The 27,898-nt window shown below is 42.1% G+C and overlaps 1 protein-coding gene across 1 annotated transcript in view; it reads left to right on the top strand.

The window, feature by feature from the left end:
* The first annotated feature begins 236 nt into the window (after window positions 1–236).
* OSBPL5 (oxysterol binding protein like 5) overlaps window positions 237–27,898 on the top strand; it is a 179,470-nt gene continuing 151,808 nt past the window's right edge. The window contains exon 1 of the mRNA XM_030484015.1: window positions 237–565. Within this exon, the coding sequence (XP_030339875.1) occupies window positions 551–565 (15 nt within the window). The 5' untranslated portion in view covers window positions 237–550. The remainder of the gene's footprint in view (window positions 566–27,898) is intronic.

Here is a 27,898-nt window from a genome sequence, read left to right as displayed (position 1 = left end):
CCACAAACATCTGTGTCCTCAAGTGAATGCTAGGTTATTTGAGCAGTAATTCTCACTGCCCCCTACAAAGCCAGGTCTGATGTGGTGCCCCCGCTAGTAGTGTGAATTCACTGCTCTGGATGTTGCTGTATTGCTTCCCAGCACATGAGGCACCTGCTTGACTGATTTCTTTACCCTTGTCAGTGTTCAGAACAGCTGTGCACCTATTTTAGCCAGGCAAGTCAAGTGCGAGTTGTTTTCATGCAGGATGACTGTGTACAGCAGCAGCACAAGCAGGGGGAAGCCGGATTTTTGAGAGCAGACCCTTAGTCTGGGGCAAAATGCTGGCCCGCACTCTGATGCTGATTTTCATCTTTATTGGCTGCTCCTGAGTCTGCAGCCGGAGGAACGGTCTCCTGTGGAACGGCAGCTTTAGACAATTTTATTGGCTGATGAATCTGATCTTGCCTGGCCACCTTCCAGAAACACTGACTTGCCGGAGATGGGAGTGAGAGGAAGGTTGCTCTGCCTGGGGCTGTAAAGCAATTGTTTCGAGACCAACGTAACACCCATGCCTTGCTGCACGGTAAGTGTATAAAGATAGGTCCTTATACGCACATATATATGCGTAAAGTGCTTTATAATATAATTGCTGACACAATTAAATGTGCAGCTCCTGTGGGCTGTGTCTCGTTTGCTGCTTAATAATGTGAAAATGTACTTGGTAAATTGCTTGCTGTCACAAAATGCTCAGTTAACTGTTGCAATGATCTAAGTTGAAACACTGCATTTGTCTCCTCCTCTGATTCTTTCCTATGCTGCAAGACATTGATTTAAGCTTTCTGCCGTGAAAGAACAAAATACAGCTGCAGGGTGTTGATATTAAAATGTTTTCTTCAGCTTTATTCTTTTGCTAGTGCAAACTCAAAATACCAGAGCTGCTTGCTAATATTTGCTCAAGTCTTCTAAAAATTGCTAATTGCCCTTTGTTTTTTAAGGGTAACTTCTGTGAAGTTTGATGCTATGTATTGTTTTGCAAGTTATGCTTTGCCACAGAGCAAAAATAGGGCAGAGCTAAGGAAGAAGATGTTTTTAATATAGCCCCAAAAGTGTGTGGTGCTCAGAGTGGCAGGATACTGCATTGCACCTACATCAGTTGCAAACAGCTCTCCAGATGAACATTTCTGGAAAAGCCTCACAAACTATTGCTACCTAAGGAATTGATGGTCGTCCCACAGCACTAGAACAGATAGGAGGAATGCAGCTTTTTAGGCTGCAGCAATTCTATAATATTTAAGGATGCAGCTAATCCTGAGAGTACAGCATACCTGCTGCTTCAGAAGTGATACCAAATATTTCAAGTTTCACTGTACCAACCTGCAGTGCCCCTAATAGCCAGAGTGGACTTGGAGTCTGTGGCTTTTGGACAGCTTTGGGAAACAACCTTTTATCACTGCACTTGTTCAAAACAACTTTCTAAAGTTTCATCACTCTTTACTAGGAGAGGTGGGGGAGAAAGTGGGGTGTCAGTGTTTTCCGCAAACAAAAAAAGTGTTTTCAGATCCTTGCTGAGCATAGTGCAGGGACTATAGAGCATCCTCAGGGCTAAGACAAAATATTGAAGATTAATAAAACTATATACTGCCCCAAAAACTTCCTGAACTAGAACTTCCCATACTGGGGACTGTGCTTAGCACAACTGTGTTGCTGATAATGATGCTTTTCTTAATTCTTCTTCCTGAGGGCCAAGGGTGGACCTTAGTAGCTTCATGATTTGCCTTGGCTGGAATTGATTTGCAGCTGTAGTTATGAGGAAGAGTTTCCTCATTATGTCCAGGTGGGGAGGAGGGGCGGCCTCACTTGGTGCAATTCCTGGCTGTATTTCAGCTGCAGGAGGAAATAACCTTGTTGAACTGGCTTCCATGACAAATGGAATGGCAGTGTACAAAGTCGTGTGGCTCTGTTATCACCTGCAGCTATGAGAGTGAAATAGGACCTTACCTTAATGAGAAATGATGTGGGAAATGTGTTTTAGTATGACTGGTGCAAGTGCGCCAGGTAGCACTGACAAACTTTGGTGCTGTGTCTTCTAAGCATTCATTTTGTTGGTCCTGTAAATAGTCTAAACTACTTTTTTGCTTGCTCCTGTGTTTCTGCCCTACTCCTGCTCCCGTTCTTGCTGGCTGAGGCTTCTAGGGCAGCCATGGGAAGTCAACATTCAATCTCACTGGATTTCAAACATCCCTTCTGGAAATCACTGGCACTGCCATTAAATGGAAGGTGAGGCAGCATCTTCAGAACAGAATTATCTAGTTTCATAGATGTGTTTGTCATTTCTTGGGATTTTGTTGTGGAATCTCAATTAGGGCTTCTTTCAGGTTAAGATTTAATACATGTGCAAAACACACTATTGACATACCAGCTGGGTATGTGTTCAACCTTCCGGAAAAGTTTTTTTATTAATGTCAGGCATGCATCTGTGAAGTTGCAATCTGTGGCTGCTGTAGTTGTAATACTAAAAAGGAAGGGAAAGAGGAGGAAACTGTATGAAGATGAGAATTCTGCTAGTTTTAGGTTTAAATGAGAAACATTTGAAAGCAACCCATGGTAGAAATGGAGCTTTACCGCTAAGCATGATGCAACATAGGGGGAAATGCATGGTCCTCTTGATTCTTCAAAGGGCTCTTTAATACCCTGTTACTGCTAAACTGCTGGTGTGTTTCTGCAAATCTGCAATCATGCAAAAGCTAAATTCAGGCTGCTCATTTATTTTTGGAGCATTTGCTGTCACTCGAGATGCAACAACAGTTAAACTGCTGGTGACTTCTGTCACTGTGAAACCAAAGGTAGAGGTGGCCTCACCCCAGGCACCTGTGGAATGGATACCCAAGGAGTGTTCCTTGTGCCTGTGCTGTGCCGGTGGCCTCTGTGAGCAGTTCCTGGGAAGCAAGGTGGGAGGAGGACAGGTCACACCAGGCCCTTTCCTGGCCTGCCCTGCAGCTTGTAGTACTGTGAAGGCCATAGCTGCAGCCAGCCTCAAAACAGCGTGGCAGATTTTTGCTGTTCTGCTGTCAGTCATCTGGTGTGGTCCTCTGCACCTTGTTGCCTCCCTCAGCCTTGTAAATGTGCCAGGATCCTGACCTCTCATTTTCTGTGGAGTGGATAAAAGGTAAGGGCATTTCCAGCCCTTTTGCCTTGAGGGGGAAAGATGGAGAAAAGTGGAAAAATCTCAGACGAGGAGGCAACTAAAAATATCATAAAGCTTGTGATCTTTGTGAATGGTTATATTTGGCAATTCTGTGGAAATGGATCTCAGAGAAAACTATGGTTCTCAGACTTCAAAAAAACCAACCATTTCTTTGGAAATGTTTTGGTTTTAGATTGAGATGTGAGTGAAGAAAATGGAAATACATTAATTTGTACTTTGACAGTTTAGAATAGCTTTTGTGCAATGCTTTTACAATATATTAGTTTAGAATGTGGACTTGCAAATTACAGTAGTAGTTTAAAGCCCTTGAAATCCAGAATGATGCGTAAACTGATTGCAGCAATTTTATTTTTATCTTGGTTGGTTTTGTGTTAGTTTGAATATGGATTTGTCTTTCTGTATATGTGTATACACATAGTCCTATTAACATGTATGTAAGTAGGAAGCTGGTAGGCAATGTGCTTTCATATATATCAGCAAATTATTGAGCCATAATATGAAATATTTACTACCAATATCCATTTGTTAACCTGATGTGCTGTGAATTCATGCTAGGAGTAAGAATAAGGCAAGAAACTGTTTATGATCTGCGATACAAATAGTCAGATCAACAATGGGACTGAAATCTGGAAGATTATTCTTCCGTTTTAATTACAGCCCAACAAATGGTGCATTCATTTTTCATTGTTAATAAATGGCCCATATGGCATCCTTTTTTCACATGCTCTGCAGCTTCTGCAACAGTAAGGCCCTTATTTTCAGGGAATACGGAACACAAGCCCATTTAATCTGGGCTTTCTGAGTAGAAGATTATCTTGAGCAAGAAAATGGATACTACCAGGAGAAGGTACCTTAGGTAACTCAGAGTTTTCCAGTCTGAAGGCTTGGTGCGTGTTGCGTGCACCTCAGCAGCAGAGTCAGTAACTTCTTCACGTTCCAAATCAAAGCGGGTAAAACCAGTAAGGGTTTTTTCTCACCAGAAAATTTCATTCTTTCACAGAATGTTTGAGGATGGTTTTTCCATGGTGCACAATCCGTATTCCAGGTTGCCTGGCATGCAGGGACAGGTAAAAACTAACCAGAGGAGAGGGCTTTATTTAGAAAGCAAAGCAAAACAAAATTAGGATTTCTCTGTGTGTGAGAAATATGCATCACAAAACCCACCAAAAACCTATTTCTCACACACACTCACTTGGGAATAAAGACAACCTATTTGCTTTTAATCATAGTATTTATCATTACCTTTTAGAAATCATAGCCAAGACACCAGCTGGAGACATTCAGGAGTATCTCCATGGAAATACCATCCTGGAAAGCAAAGCTTGCTGAAGTTTGCTCATTATTATTTTCAGAGCATTGCTGTCAAGGAGAAAACAGGAGCTAGGTGACAACTAGTCCTCCTGCTTTCTACACCCACTGTCACAACAGATGGGTGGGTGATAGGATCTCTCCAGAGCAGCTCGTGTCCTCCTGTACAGTGTAGTTCTTGCAGCCACTTTGATCTGAGTGGGCAGCCAGTGTTTGGGACCTTTCTGGGGTGTTTCTACCAGAAAAGGATACTGACTTTTATCCTTCATGTAGTCTTATGTGTTTACAAAGCATGTGTGTATGTATGCTTCTTTTCCCGAACACAAGAAGTTTCTTCCCTCACAGTTTTTGTGTGATCCTTCCAGGGGCAAGGAGGCGCAGGAAGAAAACAGGGAGGAGAGGAGGGAAAACCTATTGGTCTCACTTTGGGAAAGCTTCATCATTAAGATAGCAACCTATGACCACTCATAACCTGCTGTAACACTGTCAGGTCCCCCCCGAGGAGTATGGCCTTCTAGTCTGACAGTAGCACATGACCAAACTGCACAGACTCACCCATTGCTCCATATAAGGAAAGATTTGGGTCCCCTTAACCTTTTGCAAATGACGGGTACAACATGATAGCTTAAAACCGAAGGCAGATGGTGCATTTCCGTACCATGCATCGTTTCATATGTGTGATGAAATGTGGCCGGCTAAGTATGTCCAGATGGGCGTTGCTCCTTTGATGAAGAGATCATTAAAATGTGGGAATTTGTGGGAATCTAGGCTAAAATAAGCTCTCACATGGACAAGGCACAAAGTTTAAAAAATCATTCTCCACATATGCAACTAAAGTGGGGGGAAAATAACCTTTAAAAGATTGTGTAATAATTTAAGTTACTGCTTCATGGAACTCAAATATAAGGCACTTAAAATACTGTGAAAACAAGGAGCATTGCAAACTTTCAGCCAATACTCTAGTGCTAATACATAAAATGCTTCCCCAAGATGCCTGATTTCTCCTTTCAGCTGACTTTTAGGAAGGATTTTTGAGGAAAATGTTCTATCTGATGTTACATGCCTATAATTTTCAGGCTAGACTACAGAGGGATTATATACTTCTTATTTTGATTTCCCTTTAGAGAGTTCTGCAATGTTTCATACATCCAGATGACTGGTGCAGGTTCTAGGGAATACCTAATGTGGAATATGCACTGGTCACTACCTCTGTTCTTGGACGAGATGGCAGCTAACAAAAGTGATGTCTGACATGCTGTTTAAGACTGCGTGGAATGATCTGTCATCTCCTCAGGTTCTTGTCATTGCTGTAGCTCAAGATCAGGGTAAAATATTTAAAGTTGTCTAAAGTAGCTTTAAAACTGGTGACTTTCTAACTTTTACAAGCGATTTAGATAGGGGCTTATGCTGTTGAATCCTGTAATAACTTCTGAAATGTTTTTCTAGTTCATCTTACTTGAATGATTAGAAAACTGTTTATTTATCAGAATTTAAAAGTGCCTAACTTGGGCCACAAAGCATTGCTGATCATGAACTTGCTGAAATGTTATCTGTGAAGAGCAAAATTCGGAAGTGACTTGCTGAACCGGTAAGATTATCAGGGACAGTAATAGGTAAATGCCTTAACCTTTGTAATATAAATGATTACATATGAAACTAAGCATTGGGGGAAAATGCACTTGTCTCAGGAAAGGAACAGTGAGTACTGGAATTACTTTTTCTTCTTCTGGAATCCATGGCAGAAACAGGAATGTCCTCAAACGGTTCTATCACAATAGATCAGGTTTTTATATTACATGTTCCTGCCTGGGCTGCAAACCAAACCTCGTTCCTCTTGCTCTTATTTAATATAGTGGATATCAAAGATTCGTATAAAAAAGGAAACATTTAGCCAACTTCTTACCCCACTTTTGTGGTACAAGGCTCTCTGTGGGTTGAAGGGCAAAGATATGTATTTCGTGGTGGATTTGTTTTCAAGTTTGTCATATGTTCGCCTCAATAAATGGGCATCACACTTTTCATCAGAGTATCACAGAAACGCCATGAAGACCCCACATGGATGGTGATTTCTGCATGACAGCAGAGGTAACACACTTGACCCAGTCAAGCCTGTGATATATATAGGCACCCACCGCAGCAACTTGCACCAACACGAGCTCTGAGTCGCAGGTAAGCCACGTGCCTGCCTCACTGCACCCTACTTCATACTGCAGTGAAGCTGCACTGGCTTCTAGGAGGCTATTGCCTCTGCATCAGGCATTTACATTGGTGCAGTGGCTGCGTTTCAACCTTTCCCCAACACTGCAGAAATGCACCAGCTGCTTCTAGGAGAAGTCTTGTCTGTGTGTAGTTTTGATAAAAGATGGTTAGGTTTCTGACAAAGAAAAGTAAAAGGGATAAACACTGAGTAATCCAGGAGATGACTTTCTATCCAGACTTTGTTAATGGTCATTTCCTAATGTGGTTATTTACGTACTTTACTGCACCCAGCAGAGCTATTTTTCTTGCTCTGGTTTTGTCTCAAAAAATTCCCAAGTATAGCACTGTTGCTCATGCTTGCCAGGGAGGAAATATTGGTGTGATGTAGTGCAACTACAGGCAAGGTGGCTTAATTAACACTTACACTTTGTCTTTAATAGGCAGGTTTAGGTTACATAATTTTGTTTTGTAGTAGCTTTCAAGTGTTCTTTTACATCTTTCCTTTTGCACTGTAGCAGTGGAAAAAGAGGTCATGTGCTCTTTAGCTGTTATATATGACCATGCATCTCTACAAAGGGACAGGAAAGGTTCTGTTCAAGAAAAGTCAATGTATTTAGGGCAGGATTCAGCAAATTAACTGGGAGCCTGTTTTTCTAAAGGCTGATTTATGCCAGCAGGGAGATCCACATGTAGTGTGAAGCAGCACTGCGCTGATCTCAACAGAGCTACTTAGTTTGATGGGGCATTAAAAATGTGGTCCCAAGTGTGTGTGATTCTCTCCTTATGCTGATGCAATTATCATTACTGCACCTGGGGAAGGTTCTGCCTCTGTCTTGTCCTCTCCTCTCTTTATGGCCTAGCAAACCTATAGGGCAGTGGTTATCCCCTTGTTTTTTGAAGGTTATCCATGCTCACGACATGCTGTGTTTGTGGGTGGGTATGAGCTTTGATACCACAGGTTTGGTAGCAGTGAAAGCACAGCAGTACCGACCTTGCTCCAGCGTTACAGCCTCTGACAGGGCCTCAGGACCTGATTTGTCTAGCTCAGTCCATGCTGCCACCTCACTTAACTGCTCACTTGCTTTGCCCCCACATACTAAGAGTATGCTTTCCTCCCTGCAGCACAGCATAGTGAGGAGGCAGAAGTTGCTCTGAGATGTACTTCCCTGCCAAACACGGCTCATCATGATATATTGAACTAGTTTGCTTCTTACATGTGACAGCAGGAAAAGGCTGTCCCCATGCTGCTGCTCCTGCTCGCTTATCATTTTAAAAGACATGGTCCATTTGACTAGCACTCTTTCCGTGTTTGTAGGTTAGACAGAACTCCCTGTGGGTCAGCTTTACGTCTTCAGCTGTAAATGTAGGTCAGCTGGCTGCCATGCAGTGTGTTTCTTATGCTTAAAAGCACAGGTCCTCACATGCAACTTCACAGTACATTGCATTTGTTTGTCTTGTAAGAAAGCTCATTTTGCTAGCACAGCAAGTGGTTCAGCTGCTCTTGAGACATTAGCAGTCCTGCCAGCATGGTAGCAAAGTATTTTCCAGTCTGGGTGCTGCAGACATGTGATGAGAGCATTTTTTTCGGTTTCACTTGAGGGCTTTCCTGCCACATTTTTGGTGAGGAGACACTGATCTCAGCCCTGTTCATGAAATTAATTATTATAGGGTGTGACAGTGGGTGTCTATATATCAAAGCAACTCCTTCAGTTTTTCTGCTGTGCTCAGGGTTTGTCTCTTCTGATGTTAAACCTAAGATTTGTACATTCCTGCACCCTAGAAAGCCCATCAAAGGTTTGAGTTCTAGATGTGAAAGAAATTCTCATGAGCTTGCAAGGAGCCAATTGGGTTCAGTTACGCTGCTGAAGGGCCTGCTGTTTCCTTTATAGCACACATTTGGTTTACATATCCCTGCATGCAAACTCTAATCTTAGATATGACACTTAATATGCTTTGAATTTTTTTAGCCTGGTTTCCTAAGAAGTTGAGGCTTATGCAATCCTTATGCAAAAGGAAAAGCCCCCAAAGGTTTCCTAGAAAAGACAGCACAAACCAGCCAATGGGTTCCTGAATCAGAAAATTTATTTTAAGTTTCACACAGAAGAAGGTGGGTGATGTAGAGCTCTCTTTGTCCATGGCTGCAGGGACTCTCCAGCTGCTTGTAGGATCATGACAAGGTACAGAGAAGGGGGATGGTGTGGAGCTTCCTTTGTCCACAGCTGCAGGGACCTGCCAGCTGCTTCTAGGACCATGGCAGGGTACAGGCTGGGGCTCTGGATGACCTCCAGAGGTTCCTTCCAACCTCAGCTCTTCTTTGCTTGTGTTGTCCATGTAGTATTAACTTTTCAGCAAAATTCAGCAGAGGGGCCCACTTCTCAAAGGCCAACAAATAATGACAAGTGTCTACACTGAGCAGAAGGCTGTAGCATGGATGGGATGGCTGAATGTCTTGACTAGCATGAGTATGCTTGGACTCACCAAGTGTTCACAATCCTCTAAAGCCACCAGTGGTTGGTGGATATAGAAAGGAGTGAGGAGAAACACTGAAGGAGAGATATGTGGACATACAAGATCTATTAGGGATATGTGGGAAGATAAAGTGGTGGTGCAGCAATGCACAGGATCTTTCTAGACTTGATTACTTCTGCTGGCAGGACAACTTCTCTGCAGTGTTTAGAAAGAAGGAGATGCAGATCTGGCTATGGTAGCTAACAAGGAGTGTGGTCCTTTCTGTGTAGCTTACATTTGTCTTCAACAGAGCAAATTTGCAGAGACATCATCAGTGTGGCCAGCAAAACATAGTCTGTCTGTAATATAGTGACTGTTTTAAATCCTTGACCGTGTCAAGGTTTTGGAGGTGGGGGGAATGTGCTTTTAGAGCCAGGGCAGTGACCTGGAAGGAAGCAGCAAAGCACTGCTGACACTGACAGCACATGACATGTGGGTCAGAGGCAGCACGAAACAGAAGATGGTTGCTGGACCAGGGCTGTCTGGCTTGGCTGGAGGTGGGCACAGGAAGCAAGCTCTATGAGTTTCTATGTGGCCACATTTCTGTGCTATGAACATAAGAGGAGGGGGAGAAGGAAGTCTCCTTGGGCATTGGAAGCGGGTGAGCTGAAGCACCAGGAGGGAAGTCAGGCGCAGCTGGTTTGGGAGTCTTTTCACCAAAGCCTGCAGTTAAGGAAGGAGCTGTCCATCCTGCCTCCTACCGATGTGCCAGGAGGAGCTCCTTTCTCATGCTGCCTGACTGCAACCCATGGATATCAGCAGCATGAGAGGATGCCGTGTAGGGACACCTGAACTGCTTCTCTGGGGCTTTTTCTGGGTACCAGAAGCAGCATAACTGCCTTAGCTCATCCCCAAATCTGAGCTAAGTTAGTCTGCCTTGCAACGAGACTAATTCAGCTAGGTAGGGAGCAGTATCTGGAGGCTGTGCAGCTGGTTGCCCTTGGCGTACCCTGGCTGTCTCTGCCCAGCACTGCATCCTGCTGCAGGGGTGTCTTATCAGAGATGACAGCATGTCAGAGGCACTGCTGTCTGGCAGTCAGCACTGGGAGTAGAGGATAAGCAGATAAACCTAATCTTTACATGCAAGAGGGTAATCAATCACTGGAACAACTTACCAGTGCTTGTTGTGGACTCTTTACCACTTATAATTGCTAAATCCAGAAATGCTCTTTAAAATATAAAATACATATGTATGAGTGAGTTCAGCGACATCTTCTGCCTTGTTCCAAACAAGAAGCCAAACTATGACCACAGTGATCTTTTCTGGCCTTACAAAAATGACTCTATACATAATTTATAGAGTTATAATGAATATTGTAAGTATATTCTTGATTTTCTCTTGAAATGTGTACTCTTATGTCTGGATCCTTCTGACACACAAGTACATCTAATGACAAGTTAGTTCCTCATAGCTAGTTAATGTGGCCTTCATTTATTCTGGCATAAAACAACTATAATTTTTTGCCAAGTATTTAATTTAATGTCTGTGTAGAATTAAGCATGGAAAGCTGCACTGAAGTCTGAGAGTCCAGAACTACTGAAGAGCTGAGGACCAATGTGACCAAAAAAAGAAAAAAAAAGAAAAAATCCTTATTATTAGCAGAGTTGAGCATGACCAAGCATGGATTTCAGTAAGATCAGGATTTATGTAAACTAGGGGACTTTGAATATGGAGCCAAAATCCACTGAACAGTCTGGAGGAGCTTCCCTAGAAAAGGTTTCACCATGTTTCAGACCCATTAGGTCTCTTGCTTCTTTTCCAAACATCTGCTCCTTGCTCCCAGCTGTGGCAATTTGTGGAAACAGTTACTTTCAAAGATGATAGTCTGTATTTTGCTAGGATGTACCTATGTGTAGGTTACTAGTGATTTCAAGGAGGTAGCTCATCAGGGCTACTCAGAGTAGGAATTCATCTCAGGTTTCTGTCCCTCTGGTGTTCCCAACTGCTGCTTTCCCAAATGCCTCAGCAGGTGTGGGACTGGGACCAGGATCTGCTTTGGAGGGGACTGACACTGGAAGCAGGGCTGCCTGCAGTGCCAGCACACCCTGCAAAGGGAGCAGGAGGACCAAAGGCATCAAACTTTGGGACCAGGCAAGGTGCCACAAGTCAGGAGCACACTTCTGCAAGGCCTTGGCTCTGCTGTGTTTGTAGTCAAGGAAGTTTGTTCCTGGTTAAGTGTGTTGTTAGTGACTCTCTTATGGAAGAGGAGCCAGTTGTATGCCAAAATAAATTACCTTTATCAGGAGCTCTGCAAATTAAATTACTGGTTTATATTAGCGTTGTTTTCCAGTGGCTGTGAATTCCTTGGAGATGCTTTGCTTTATTACCAAGAGGAGTGTGTGCTCTGCCAGAAGCTGAGAAGAAATAGGTTACCAGTTTCTGGAGGATAGAATTACAAAAGCCTTTGCAGCCACTAAGGTATAGTTTAAATCTTTTCTGCCTGGGCATTGCAGGCACTGTGCTTGCCAGGTTGGCTCCCGGCCTAAGAATGTCAGACATCAGCTCTCACGCACTGATTTTTTGTCTTGTGGTTTCCTGGTGCATCCACAGAGGGAACACACCACTCTCTTGTGCTCTGATATTGCTCCCAGTAAAGGTCCAAACTTGCAAATTCAGGTCTACTGTAAGCTTTTTGCAAAAACTCTAGTAAACTCACCAAATTGAATAGTCAAGTGCCATAAACATGAATTATTCTACTGAAATCATTTCCAGTGACTTCAGGATTTATTCCAGACATAGATAAAGCCAGCAATGTAGTAAATTCAGAGAAACGGAATTCAGTTGTTTTTAATTTGGGTAACAGAGCCCTTCTCTTCTATCAAACAAAAGACAAACCACTCTTTAGTTTTTTCTGGACATGCCCAGAGACACTAATATTTTTGCAGCTTGATTTTTTAGCTTCTTTTCACCTCATATTCCCTCCACTTTGAAGAACAATGTACCCTTAGCTTTGACTTTTAAACTTGAAATCTTCTTCTCTGGCCTCACACTAGAAATATTTTCATTAGATGATATTTGGCAGTGTCATAGTTTACAAACTTAGTTTTGGTAGACTACAGTCTCAGCCCCAGCATGACAGTGTGTGCTCCATAGCCCTGTGCAGAGTCTGTGGCGGGAGTGCAAAGATAGTTGGTCCCAATTCAGAGCAATACTGAGACTGCAACTGAGATATTCACAGCTACTCACAAAAGAGAACACTACCAAGGAGGTTTTACCGCTCATTGTTCTCGGTGCCTTCCCTTGGTCATGATTGAAGAGCTGGCTGTGGGGGAAGGTCCTAGAGCAGGTGAGATGAAGAAGAGGGGGAAAAATCTACCATGACCCCTTTCGAGAATACTTGGGCAGTTCTCATCTCTTCTCAGGCTACTGTTTTTAAAGGATTAATTTTGCTGTATCTATGGGTCAACACTAGGGTAAGAATGAATTTCTTTTTATTTTTTTTTCAGTGTGTTACAGGAAAAGCCAGCTTTATCTCATTTCTGTGATTGTTTTTAGGATGGTGAAGAAGCCTTTGGCACAGAAGAACAATTTTCCAATTAAATACAAAGTCAGGTCATATACTTGGCTCTTTCTCAGCTGGCTGTCAGTCTGTGCAGCAAAGCGCAAGGCAGTGCTGGCTAGTGTCTTGCTGGTATAAAAAGGCAATTGAACTAGTTTCAGAATGCTGAGGAGTTGCTGTAAACCCCTTCAGTTAATCAAGGCTTTCTTGTGCAGATGTGAAATCTGATGAACCTCTGCATAAAAGCCTCAAGATCCCAGATATGACAGGATCTTTTAGTATTGTCTATTGCAGGACTAATTAAATCACTGGAGGAAGCCCAGATGTCTTTCTCATAGCATTCCCTTAAAGATCATTGATTTTACACCTGAATATAATGAACACAACATTCTCAAAATTTTTGGCGTTAATGTGAATGTTCTCCTATTGAAGTCAATCATAACATGATCTTATTTCAATAACAACAAATCTAAAATGCCGCATCAGAAAAGCCTTCCAGATAAATTTTATCTCTACAGAAGATATTTTACCTTGTCAGACTGGGTGACTTTTTTATCTGACTTCAGTTGGACTCCTGGTTAGTAGCAATCTCCCAACAGTCAGCGAAGAGTGAACATTTCCAGAGGGCAAACCACTGTAGCCCCAAGTGATGCCCTTTTTAACATAGGATTAACCACGCTGTGAAGATCTGGGTCACTGTGCACTGACTGGGGTGATTACACCATTGACTAGACAGCTATAGTTGCCTGTAGTTCACTCCAAATGCTTATTCTTTACCGTATATGCTTAGGTACTTATAAAAAGGGTTCAACTTAGTCTGCCAAAACGTGTATGTATATAGTTGCAGTTTATACGAGTGGTGAATTTAATTTAAAAGAACTCAGACTACCCATTCTTTAAAAGCCTTCACCTTGATCACCTTCATCAAGGCACATTTTCTAGGCAATGAATGCAAATAATACTGTCATTTCTGTTTACCTTTCCCTTACACATCGCCTTTGCTACTCAGATATTTTTCTTTTCATTGTTTTTGTTTGTTTGCTTTCTCATTGATACTCCCAGAAAGCTGCAAGCTCTTGCAAGCTTAGTGAAATCACATCTCAGACATGTTCATCTCAAAGACCTGTACTGCAGTGTTGTGACTCTTCCTGGTGCTGGTGCGAGTCATGCACCTCTAGTCTTGCATGCCGTTTTGAAAATACTGGAGCACATTTAGTCTTTTAAGGCATATTGTACTCCTTCATTTCTTGGATGATTTCCATTTCTGAACAACGTGCTAATTTCTGTGCATTTAAACCACTTGCTGTGGAAAGCAGCAGAACGAAGGACTTTCCTGTAGTTATTCTGTCATTTCCGTTCTAGTCAGGGCTAGAAGTGTATGAATCTTGGTCAGCAAGAAATGCAAATCAGCAAAACACTTCGCAAATTTATGTTAATTTTGCAAATAATTCAGGGAAGAGAAAACAAGAAGTTTTATCTCAATATACCCCATATCTTTTTGAACAGTACGTCCTTTCTTATCACGCTTTATTAACTTTACGTTACCTGTAGACCTGAGTAATTTTCTATGGTCAGGGACATGTTGTTTTCCAGTCTCTTTTCTTTTTGCTCCTCTGCTCTGTGTGGGAGACTCATTATGACTTTGTTGAAAACTAAGGCCAAACATGCTGCATGATACAGCATGGTGCTGTGTAAAGATAGCACGAGGTACCTGGAGTGCTGGAGAAGTCATGTAGCCATGGTGGATTATGTCAGTGCATCCTGTTTTTCACCTGGGTTGGCAGAAAAGCTGTGTTGCTGGTTTGTGTTGTACTGCAAGACGAATTCACTGTCTTCTGGCTAAAACACAGCTTCCTGCCTCCATACTCCTGTAGCCCTCATGAAGTGGCCAGCATGACTCAGAAAAGCTCAAGCTTTGTCCTGGAATGACTTCCACAAACAGGAAGCAAACCCTCAAAGACACCCACTGATGTGCACACACTAAGTGCTAACTTGAGCGCAGTAAATATTGTCCTGACACATGCATTGGCTTTCTTTGCCACTCTTTCTGAAGGACAGGAGGACTGCAGTGCAGGTTTAATGTACAGTGTTTCTAATCAAATGCTTCAAGCCTGCAGAAAAACTAGTCATATGCCCTTCCCAGTAATAAACTTCCTACATAATTCTGACTTAAAAAAACACTTACATGAAGGCATAGTTCTGGAAATATATCTAGAAGTAGGCTCCAAGGGGAAGATTCTTTAAGGTTATTTTTATTCTTATAATCAGATACCTGAGGAAGGAGGAAAATGTCTCTGCGGGAGTATAAAGTGCTTACCAGCTAATGAAATGAAATCAATATCAGAAATGTTAAGTGACTACATTATGTTCTCCATTAATTCACTTTGCACTCATTTATCTTGAAACCTTTTAAAAAAGCTGGTGATTGAAAAGACATATGTCTTGAAAGTGTAAGGATTTATTCCTGAAAAGCATCTACTGTTAACAGTCCCATGTGACAACCATCTAATTGTATCATTGGTAACACTGGGGTCTCATTTATCTTTTTTTAGTAATTCCAAGGTTTAGTTACATTAGCTTCTATTTGTACTTGTCAATCTCTTTGGGGCTGGAATAATACTCCCTCTCAAAAAGCTCTTTCAGGGAGAAAAGGACTGTAGGGAAAATGAGAGAGCTCTGTATTCTGGAGAGACATTTATCTCAGTCCTAAGGCTGGCCCAAAGCTTACAAATCTCCTAAACCCTTCTCAACAGGGCTCTACCTCTGAAAGCTTTTAGGTGTGGGTTCCCTGTGCAGGGCCGCATTTTACTCCATGGGGCATTTCTAGGAGATGTGCCTAGAAGAAAAGTCAGAAGCATTAATGTGCAAAAGTAGGACCTTCTCCCTTTGTTTGCTTGGTTTTTTTAATCTCACCCCCAAAGTCAGGTGTGATATTTCTAAACATGAGACAGGCGAAATCACTATGAAGAAGCTTAAAGTGAGCTGTGATGGTGACTATGGCAAAAGCCTGATGCCCAAGAGAAATGTCTAGTAAGATAAGAAAAGCACACAATTTACAGGTAGTAGCAGCATCTCAAACAGAAAGCAGTGATTTCCAGCACTGGAGGAGCCTCCACACTGGCCATATTGGACCCAGCCATCAGTGAGTGGACAAAGGGATGGGCTTTTTCTTCCACTTTTCTAAGTGAGCACTGAGCTTAGGGTGAGCCATAGCCCCTAAAGTGCCTCCCTAGTACAAATGTTCTCTGGTGCACTGCAGGCTTCATAGAGTAAAGCTTTGTCCAAGACACTGTGCTAGGCATTGGTGGAGTGTTTCTGATGGCTTGTCTCTTTTTTCATTCTGTTTCTCTGCAGAGCTTTTTACTGGACTATAAAGGATCCAGAAAAGGTTAAGCACAGCATTTCTTTCCCCTCTTGGGATGTGGAGCCAGGCCAGCAGCCTGCAGGCAGTTTTCTTTAACATTTATTGAAACATTTCAGCTTCAACAGCTCCACATGTGCCTGTGCTGAACCAGAAGTGCCAAACTAATTTTTTACAGGTGGATAAATGGGGTGCCTGAGTGTTTGCACATGTGCACAATTTATTGCAACCCGCACTGTAATATATCAGCTTGAGCAATAGGCTTTGTCCTATGCAAGAAAGTGAGCTAGAATAAATAAGTGCAAAACAGTAAGGCTCTTGAGGTAGATTTATTCTAGCTAGCTGGAGATCAAGTAGTGCTGAAGCAGACTTTATGCTGCAGGGCAGTATAAGCCTGTCCAAGGCCCTGAATATGTAAGTACTGAGTGATTATTTCAAAGATTTTACTATGTGAAAGGCTTCTACTCCTGGGAAAAGGCAGGCTCTCCAGCTGTACTCTTAAAGTCCCAGTGCAAATCATACCTATTATAATTTTTCTTCCCTAGAATGAAGGGTGTGACAAAACTGTGGGATATTTTCCTTATCAGTGGTGTTTTGGAGTGGTATAGTGCATAAATACATTAGTGGTATTTATGCACTATTAATGGTAGCCCATTAACCAAGATAGTTGCACATGCTGAGTTTCATCAAGGCTTAATGATAGATGCCATGGCCTAATCACCATCTTGTGACTGTTAATTGTTAACAATTATGTTTTCTACTATTATCTGCTTGCTCCCACTACCCAGACTCACTCACCCACCCAAGCCTGGCTTTCCCCACCTACATCACCTTCTTGCTGCTGCTTCTTTTCATCTCAGGTGTCTGTTTTCCTCCCACCCTCCTCCTCCTGCACTGTGATCCTAGACCTCCCCCATGGATGCCTGCTGTAGGTGTGTGCAACAGGGAAATAGCAATTTGCTGATCTGGGAGGTCTTGTCTGTGTGTTTCTGCTGGGCTAATGAACACTAAGCAGCTCCATCATGTTTAGTCTAGTACGGAGAACAAAAAGAAGGTCCTTCCCAGAGCACAGTTTTGACAGACAGGGAATGTGGCAGTGCATGCAAGGAGATTCGAAGAGGCTATGGTCAGTATGAGTCTTCAGCCAGTGTAGCATCAGCCAGATACGTGAAGCTGGTGTGACTTTTAAAATAATTTAGGCCTAAGGTGCTTGTATTAGCCTGCCTTCCTTCCTCCACCTCTGAGCTGTATCAAAAAAAAAAAAGAGACTTTTATTTGGCTTTTAAAAAAGGGGCAGATCCTGAATACAGGAAGGTGGTTTGCTTGGTTTTTGTTTGGTTTTTTGGGGAGGGGGAAGGCTTGGTTGTTTTTGTTGGGTTTTTTTTTCCCTGTAGAAAACTCAAAAAGGATTTTCTGTTTTGGAAAATCAGAAGTTGACTCTCTTGGCTGAAGAATGACAAAGGGAAAATAAGGTGAAGATATGTAACACTGGGTTGCTGAGAAACTTTCTGGCATGCTGTTTATGTAAGCATTCCATTAGACACCAGCATGAAATGAGTTGCGGATCTTTTTATGTTCATGATGTTGATATGAATTAATGTTCTATACTTTGTAGTAGAGAAAAGTAGCAAAATTGTCTTTTCCTTTTTTCTTTTTGAGTGTGAATTTCTTAGATGTTGTTCCAGTTCTTGAAAGTTCCAGAAGCTGATGTGTTATTCCTCACTGAAACGAGCAATGTTAAGGCATAACCTGCCTCATAATGGGGTGTTGTCTAATCTCAGCTCCATTTCAATGGGAGTCAAACACATGTTGAACTATTCTGCTGAATTGCAGTATTTCTGATTTAGACATGCAACATCCGTTCTGATGTTTTACAGTAATAAGAGTCTAAGAATATCTGGTCAGCATGAATAACTCTCAGCAATTACCAGCTGCTGCATTTATTTGTGGAATCAGTTAATTTCATTCATCAAGTATCTTTTAGTCTTATGCACAATTTTTGCTGCATTTTAGCTTTTGTCCTAGGAATTAGGGCTGTATTATGGCCTGACTCCTGCAGAGTCATTGTCAGCTGATAGGAACCAGAGTAGGAAAAGGCTGAAAAGACAAATTCCCTTTCTCATAACATAGCGTAGTATAATTTCTTGGTAAAAGATAACATCATTTGTTCTAACAGTTCATCAGCAGTAGCAATCCTTCCACTGTGGAGTATCTGATTTTGACCTCTTACACCTCTCTTATACCAGTGTAGTTTTAAGAGCCTTAATAGAGTTTGAATTTAGGCACAAATGCAGCAATGTGATTAAACACACATTGATTTCAATCAGGATGAAGCCTGTACTTAAAGTTAATTATGTACTTACATATGCTGCTGAAGATGACTTTTCTGCTGATTTATGCAAGGGAAAAATTGAGCCCCAAAATACATATGAAGTAAGACAGATATCTATTTCTTTTGAGATACCATATCCTATCTTTTCCTTTTCCTATTTCTCTGTACTAAAAGAGTATCTTTTTTTTTTTTTTTGGATTTCTAAAGACTTGATGGTGGTGTTTTCTGCAGCTATGCTGATGTCCCCAGATTTATGCCAATAAATCTAATCCATATCCTTTATATCTTTCCTTAGCAGCTTCACTAGACCTACAGTAGCTGTTACAGCAGTTCTACTTAGGTTTTTTGTTTGTTTGTTTGGTTGGTTGGTTGTTTTTTTTTTTTTTTTTTTTGTTCTATCTTTTGGAAGGATTGATTTCTGCAAAGGCTGTTAAGCTTTAAATCTTTGGGTTTCTTCAGCCTCATCATTAGTGATGATGGGGCACTTACTGCTGTCACAGAGCCTCTGCAGGGTATGCCAAGCCTGCCTGAGCTCAGTGAACTCTGCTCACCTCTTTGTAAGTGCAGTCACCTCTTCTGCTTCAAAGATGTGGAGTAACAAGCAGAGGCCAAAGCCTTTGGGCTTTCACAGCACACTAGAGTATCGGAGCACTTTACCTGTTTTCCACTGCTGTGATGTTTTCCAGATCACAGGGACTGACCCAGTGTGGGCAGACTGAGAGATCGGCATAGCCATGGCTAACTAATGTAAAATATTAGATGGTGCTTTGAACCTGTTCCTGCCTAACACTCAGTGTCTAGGATCACTGTTGGGCAGTCACTGTAGCTGTTAGTGGGAAGGGGCCCTCTTGCTGACAGTTGCAGTAGAGCACCTGAACAAAGACCATGGAACAATTTCAATGTTCATTTCCAGGTGTGGTGCTTTGCTGAGTGTTTATCTGACTTTGTGGTTACTCCAGGCTAGTAAATAATGCCTTATTGTAAAGTATAGAAAGACTTTCCCCATGCCAGGTCAGCTTACAGTCCCTCGCAATCTACACTTGTGGAGAAAACAAGGAACATTTGCCCAGAAGTCACTGGACTGCTGGGATCAGGACAGTTCATCCACCTCTTACCTTGGAGTTTATTAAAAACACACTGCCTTTCCTGTTGGGCAGTGATAGTTACTTGCAAATATTAACCCAAAAGGTGTAAATCCATAATAGGTCCCATGGCACACTGCTTGATGTATCATGCTGAGTGTGGTTGTAATGCTACCCTAAGTCTTGATGCTTTGCTGCCTTGCCCTTGAGCTACTCGTTAATATCTGTGCAAAGGGTGCCTAAAATATGAGCACGCTAGAATTTGTTTGATATAGCCAAATTATGTGCACCAGTAGCTTGGACTTCACTGGGCCCTGAGTGAGCACAGGCAGCTCAGCTGGCTTCATCTGGTCATGCTTTTTGTCTTCGCAAGGACAACGTATGCCTGGGAAGAGGGGCACATTGCACCCTGGGCAGCCTTTGCAATGTGCACAAGAGAGAGGCTGCAATCCCTTTAGTACACTTACACTTATGGACAGAAGTGTGCTCAATTCCTGCACAGATATACTAGACAGCAGAAAGGGGATCCCTTCCAAGTCATTTGCAAAATGAAGGCGTAACCTAGTTTTGAGGGTGGAGATACCAAAGTGCATGACAAGAGGCTCAGGTTGGAGCGTGGTGGGCTGGGAAGGTGCTCCCCAGCCTTTTCTCTGGAGCACTAACCCATAGCTGTGCAGCTCCTGGTGAACCAGTGCTTCCAGGCGGTTGAAGCAGGATACAGCTGATGGCAACGGTTGCTAGTAAAAGAGCTCTAAAAACAAAATGTTCAGAGTCCTTGAGGATATCTGACAGCAATTTTTAGAGAAGCCAAATGTGAATCTTAATGTTTTCCATAGGAAACCTTCTACTCTCACGAGCTGCTTTCATTCTGTGTCTGTATAGAAACAACCCAGCGTGTTGAGGCCTCAGTTTGGGTCAGACTGCCTCCACATCATGAGAGAAGAACAATCAGTAGATCCTGTCTCTTTAAAGGAGAAAAGTCAGCAAATATTCTTGCTGAGTATTCTTGTTATCACAGAGGTTTACAATTTATGTGGTATTTGTCTTTTAACCTTGAAAAGATGGGATGAACACAGCAAACTGTGTTCAGATGTGCAGATAAGCTCTGATACGCTGAAAGAACCCAATACTCAGGAAAAGCTCTTTGTGGCTTCCAATAGATAATCTTGCCTAAGTAAAAAAATCAGGCTTGTGCCCAGAGTGTGTATTTGGGAATTTATAGGAAGGAGATAATAGTCTAGTTTGAAAGGGAAGCCAGGAAGATAGAGGGGCAATGTTTTCTTCAGAGTCCAAACCAACAGCCACAGCAAGAGGACAACTCCCAGACCTGGCACCATCTGCTCAGCAGGAATTCATCTGCTCAGGACCCAAGCACTACTTGATGTCAGTGAAAAGAATTTACTTATGCAGTGGTGAACATAAACATACAACTCTACCCTTTGGGACTAGACACTCGATCTTCAAGTGGCCAGGACTGAAGCACCTGAAGATCTGGATGACTCCACTCTGGAGCCACAGTGCAAGCACAGATAGGCAGGGAATCCTCTCCTTTATTTCAACTTTGTGGCAGTGTACTTAGCAGCTCTTAACACCTAGGTAAAGAGCTCAGCATTTGGCCACTGCAGACAAAAAATGAAGCGAGCCAACAGTGCAGCTATTCTTTGGCCCTCTTTCAGTTATTCATGATTCATTGATTACATATGTATCCCTCCAACAGAAGAACATGGATTATTAATGCACCAGTCCAGAGGAGACATGAGTGACAGCTTTCTGCTTCTGTTACAAATCACATTGTTTTAATTTGTAACCTTGTCTGTGGATCTGTGCAGCACTCTCCATTTACATCAAGTAAATTCTCCAGGCTCCAAAGTGTCATGCCTGATACACCTCCTTTACAAGGACACCCTTCCGCTTCAGGAGGGTGTGCTCTGATGAAAGCAGTCAGCGTTGGGCCAGTATGCAGAAAGAGTTATGCAAAGTAGCTTAACTTGTTGACACACTAGAGCAAGCAACACTAATGGAATTGCTAGTGCTGACCTTCTGCCTTTGGGTATGGAGCACGGTGTCTATGTCAGCATTGCAATACTGCTGGCTGCCCTGGGTGGAGAGGATGCCCTTCCCCTGGCTTACCTTTTGTTCAGGACAGATGAAAGCATGCTGTGTGTCAAACTTGAAAAGCATCACAGGTTTTAAATAATTTTCTCCACCCACCATGTGTTCTTTTTGCAAAACAGCAGCTGTGCAAGACATGAACTGTTGCCTGTTTTGACATCAAAAAGTTATAGATTAATAAATTAATAAACAAGCCAGGGACAGGCAGACTGATAAAAGTGCCAGATAGATCACTGGTGGAGTACACTGTTGTCCAAGGTAAATTTATTTGAGATGGAGCATGCACATAAGAAAATCAGATGTTTCTACTTGTTTGAATGGCAGTAAATCTGCACAATATCATCGAATTCTAGGGTTGTACACACGAGTGCTCAATATCAGACCTCTCTGCTAAATGTGCTCTCTTCCTTATCTAAGCTTCAGCCTATTTAGTGAGTTAATACCCTGCCTGGCACAGCCTGCTCCTCTTCCCAGCGTGTTCCCCTGAGAGTGAAACAAGAAGTGTCTTTTCCCCCTGTGATTGGGGGAGCCTCCCTGTGTGGCCCTGTCCTCTGTGACTGGGGTTGTATGGGAGTGGGAATTGCAGTCCAGCCCTTTACAAAGCTTCTGCCACAGTGAAATGCAAAGTGTTGTGCCCTGGCGTCACACCACAGCTGCATCTAAAACTTGCCCTCCAGCAAAGATGAGATCACTCTCACTAAGAATAAAATATTTTAATATAAACCTCCACCTTCATCTTTACTACTCTTACAGGAAGGATCTAGCTGTTAAAGTGGGACTTTTTCCCGCCAGTTAGCAATTGCAGGAAATCAAAGTACGTGTTGGGAGCAGTGAAAGCTTACAGATTTGTGGCCATCTGGGACTCATCTCCTGCCCAGTCTCCAGAGAAATCACACTTTTTCGGGGTGCTGTGTACAGGCAGCTGCAGTGTACTTGGGTAGCATTTCCTGCATGCTCACCATTTCTTGGGAACTAGCTTCCAAATATCTCACTTGACTCCTACTTGTAGGTAAAAACAGCTGCAGGAAACCAGACTGGCTTGGTCTGGTTTTGTCCCAGAAAGACTCACTGAAGAGCCAGGAAAGGTGCATGTTTAGTAATAGTCTTAACTGGGGTCTTAACTGCAGCCTCATCATGCGGAGTCTGGACAAGTTTAAAAGCAATTTGGAGCCAGAGACCCCTGTGGCTACCTGGGCACTGCAGATTTTGAGATTTCTGCATCAGAGGATGAATACCCTGAAGTTTGCAATGCTGTGTTATTCCTCAGCTCAGTCATCTTATGGTCTGTAACAAAACTAAATGATTCTTGGGAAGTGCTGGGAAGAGGTTCATGAGTTTAAAAGTGCTTTTTTTTATAACATATGCTTAAAGGAATACGTTTACCTTCTTGCTCTTCACTTCATACCTGTTGTGTCAACATTACATTATAAAGCACAACCATCATGGTTTTTCACAAAGTCTTCTGCAACGTTTAAGTCTTTAGGCCTATTCTTAAGGACGGGAAGCAGAGCTAGGACTTTCTGTCTGATGGCTTTGCTGTGATTTATTATGCATTATCACTAGACACAGAACTAGCACAGATTTGGCAATGATGTAAGAGGCCTCAAGGAGCTGGCAATGTGAATTCAACCAAGAACAACAATTTACACATAGCAAGCTGGGTGTCCTCTCCATTTGGGAAGGGTAGTTTGAGTTACTGTTTTAATAGTCTTTTCTAAAATTTTAAAGGTCTTATGAGACTTGATCCAATACATAAAGCAGAGATATTTAGGGTACCTGTCTGCATGATGGACATTGGAAAGAAATTCATCATTAATGTAGCCAGAGTAGAAAACCTCAAAAAGATATTAAATACTCGGCTTTAAGCCAGTCTCTTAACTACTAAAGACCAGGCTGTGATCTGATGTGGGGGTAGCCTACGCCGGCCTAGTGCAGGTTGTTTCCTTCCCCAGAAACATCTGTTACTGTCTGAGGCAGGATAAGGGACTAGATTGTTGCACTCATGTCGCCATGCCTATGCTTTAAAGAGAGTAACCGGAGGGTCTAAAAAATAACCCAGCAGTTTAGTTGGTATGTCAAGCTATAAAGCTGGTACCAGTTAGTACCTAGCCAGTTCTCTGCTCTTCAGGGTACTGATGCTGCAGATCTTGGCCTTTTCTCTCAACTTCCAATAGCATACCTTCAGCTGACTCAGTTTATCTTGCCTACAATTTATGTAACACACCAGCTTTTTGACATGTTGTTAGCTCTCTGAGGTAAAGAACAAAGAAGGGAGACTCTAAGTTTCTCCCTGACTGGCAGAGCTATGCCAGGTTCATTGCTCCAAAGGCTTTCCAAGGTCTGAAGGAAGGAATATTAAAAACTTAGTCCCAAATTCTCTAGAAAGTGTGTCTTCTTTGAGAAAAGCAACTCAAACTTTCACTTAAGTGAAAATTCAAATACTTTTCCTAACGTCTTTAGCACCAGTTGAATCATACAGTGGCTACAGGTATATTTAGTGGCAGAAATAGCGTAGACTCATGGGAGTGTATAAGAAAAAATGTATTGTTTCAACAAACAGAAAATAAGCTGGAAAAAAATTAATAACATAATGAAGTCTACAGAGTGACATTCTGCTAAAATGATATGTGGTCACATTGAGGCAGTCCAGCAGAGGAATGTTGCAGGTCTCAGAGCTGGAATTTTGCCATTTAATCTTTCCTCTGGCAGATTACACAGAGATTACATAGCCTCTGTGCATTGTTATCCACAGAAATAAAACCTGTAAGAGTTTGTTCACCCGTACTCCTCACTTTATTTATCCATTTTTTTATTTCAGCCGCTAATCTTTTAAGGATTTCAGCCTTTAGCTCAGGGTTATCAGAAAGGCATTGTGAGTGGATAACATCTGTTTCAGCTTTCGTCCATCTAGAACACAAGCATTAATCACTAGAAATGGAGTGTGAAATGGAAGGAAGAGTTAAATGCACATTTGACTCTCAGTGCTCTCAGAGAAAATGCCTGTGGGGATCTGACTAGAGGGAGAGCTTTGCTGCACTATGGCTGGCATTGCCAGTGCAGCCGGTGTGACAAGCCAGTCCATGCTATCTAACAGAAATTCTGCCCATTTCAGTTTGCTTTAAAGACACAATAAAACCTTGTCCTGTCTATTTTAAAAGAACTGTTAAAACCAACTAACCCCAAAACAGTCCAACTGTTTGGTTGTGGTTGTCAGAACGTGGAGAAAAATAAGCTTTCTCTTTCCAGGCTTTCTGTGCCTGGTCACTATTTCCAGCCCTTAGCTGTTGCAGCCTTGTTCTTCACGTGCATAGCTGGGGCCAGGCTCTCCTGGGAGGGCAAAGAAAATACAGGACTAGGCACAATCTTGGGCTAAGGCACAGTGGGCTCACTTAATAGGCCTTTTCCATCCAGATTTTCTAGATTTTCACAAATCTTGGCAAGATGTGATGAAGAACTGTGCTATTTAGGTTTTTTTTACTGGTCTGGCATGCCTCATGGTAGCTGGACTCTGAATTTTTAAGTGACTTCAAGAACAATTACCAGTCTTGCCTTCATGGGAGCAATTAGGCATGAGATACCATGAGACTGCTAAATTTTCTCTCCAAATTCATTTGCTCGTGTACATTTAAATCTTCATCTCTCTCTAGTTTGCCCTTCCACCACACTTTCTCCTTTTGTCTGGTAAAGATTTGCCTTCCTGAGTAGAAATATGAGTCTCAAAAAGCAGCACTGTTGGAAGGAATGTATAGTCAGTAAATCAGTGTTTATGTGATGTCAGCCTAACAGCTACTGCAGAGAGCTGTCCTGTTCCTTCAAGGATGTCTGTTAAGGGCCAAAAGATTTACTCATGTAAGCAAATTTTTGCAGAGTTAAAACCCACACTTTGGGTGTTTAGTTGGGCTTGTGGCTGACTGGGTGTACTTCTCGGACAGCTGCATGGAGAATTTTTACAGCACAATGGCCTGAATTTGCTCCATTTTGTGAGGATTTATGCGCACCGGGTAGCCCCTCTGCATTGGAGAACATGTTGGGTGTTATGGCGGCTATGGAAAGCTGGTGCTGGAAGACAGCTATATTCAGACCTAAATTATGCCATGTGTTTTGCATGTATTCCCTCTTGTGGAGGTAATTTCCAGCTTTGCTTCTTACATCATCAGATGCTCAGAAAACTGACAGTGGTTCTTCCCTGAAACCCTGAGAGAAGGCTTCTCACAGAATTCCTCCAAACCCACACTATATAATTCATCCAGAGCAATTAATGCTAGCTACTTCTGTAATTTTAAAACCTCTTCTTTCATCAACAGATAGTTAACTGTGTTCTTCGAGGCATAATTTCTGTGTAGTGCAAAGAATTCAGCAGATTACCTGTCCCTATCCCCTTTATCACTCCTCCCCCTTATCATACTTTGAGACAAACTGTTCTCAGCAACTTAAGCTCTAGAAGTCCCTGAAGAAAGGGATTGCAGCTAATTGAAAACATTCCAACAACCCTTGCCCTTCCGTCAGGTCAGTGCTACACTTCTGGAGTGGCACTGGAAGTTTCCAGAGCCTAAGAGGGGTGTCTCTCTGGGAACAAGACAGAACCATGTTAACAAGAGTATTATTTCTCAAGCATTTGAAAGCTGAGCCCACCTCTAACCTTTTCCAGAAAAATGACTTTGTTTGGTGTCCTTCCCCCAACTTTTTTGCAGGTAGCTGTAGGTAGGCTTAAATATATTTGTCTTATGCATGCATCTGTATTCTTCAAGCTCTGTATTCTGGGAAGTGTTTCTGCAGGTCTATGTCCTTTGGTCCTTTGATTTCCTTGTGTGCGTGGTTGGGAAGCGAAATATAGTTTATGTTTACTGGCATTACAGTTACAATACTTAAATGGAAGACAACTCAGCTCACAAGTGAAGGTGAATATCATGCAGCAGAGCAATCAGTTCAGTCTCTCTTCAAACTTGGCTTATCGACATGGGATGGTTATAATAGAAAGGGAAAGGGAAAGACTTTGAACCTCTGTAATTAAACCAGCAGCAGTTCCCAGAAGGACACTTTGTGTCTAAAATCGAGGCCTGCCCTTTTTACTTTATATTGCTGCATGAATTCTTTAAGCTGACAAAAATCCAGCCTTCACCTCAAATCAGAATGTTCCGCCCTGATATAACATGAAACACCTAATTAGACCTGTATAACCAGGAAAAAAAATCTACATAGACAAACTCACAGGTACCTATTTATATTTGTTTGGTGTTTACAAAGATCCCTTCCCATTTTAACAGAACAGAATTTCCTTTTACAAGTGAGCTGAAAGTCTGCCAAGTAACTCCCAGACATTGAATCCTTTGTGTTTTCTGGAGCTGATGTTTTTAACCTGTGTTAACCTGCTCCCTCCCCAGACAGTGCTCTCCTATCTTTTCACCCGCAGCCTCTCTCTACCAAGCATACTGCTCCCACACCAAGCAAGCTTTTCTTTCTGTTAAAAAAAAAAGAGAGTATAGGGGAAGAGAAATTACTGCCAGTTCTTGGCCTTATGCTTTTAGGTTTACATTATTTAGGGTATATTTTACTGGCCTTCTTATAAAAAAAATCTACATAGAAAGACCTTTATTAGTTTGGGTTTTTCTTCTAGGCAGGCAACAGCCTAAACACAGAAGTAGAGACACTATCTCTGACTGGTCTCTTCTCTAAAGGTAACTTTTCTTCTTTGCAGGTCCTTTTACTCTTGGAAAATATATTCCATTCTAAAAACTCACTGGTGCTTTTAGAAACTCCTGGGGTCTGTTTAAGGGGAAATCTAATGAACCCATAGGAAAGCAATAGAGAACAAGAAGTCAGAGACTGTGTTTTTCTCTGCACATGATAAAGTGCAATACCGAACTGAAATAAAATGTTGTTATTTATATCAGAATAGGAGTAATTGCAGTTCTAGACATGGTAGGTAAGACATTCACTGACATCAAGAGTTTAAAAAATAAGCAAAGTCTGTAGGAAAGGCTCCATCCTGCAGATGAAGAACTGTAAGCAGGTAAAAGGGTTGTACAGAGAAATTCAGTAGCAGAGGCCAGAACTGGGACCTGGTCCGATGAGGACATTATTTTCCTCACCAGACCTCCATTCTCTCCTTTTGGCTCTATGCTTTATACCAGCTCGCAGAATAGGCTTTTTGAAACTGTTTAATATTCATCACAGGTGATAGCCTTGTAATTTTGTGAAAAGTAACATCTGTTCAGGGAGAAACTGCGTACATGTATAAGCAGGTTTCTAAGAAAGACATGTATTCCAGAGAAGAAGAGAAAACAGTTTTGCTCAGATACCCCTAAAATT

This window comes from Strigops habroptila, chromosome 4 (assembly GCF_004027225.2).
Source record: "Strigops habroptila isolate Jane chromosome 4, bStrHab1.2.pri, whole genome shotgun sequence".
Classification (NCBI taxonomy): Eukaryota; Metazoa; Chordata; class Aves; order Psittaciformes; family Psittacidae; genus Strigops; species Strigops habroptila.
Note: the sequence above shows the minus strand (reverse complement) of the source record. Positions and strands in the feature narration are given on the sequence as shown.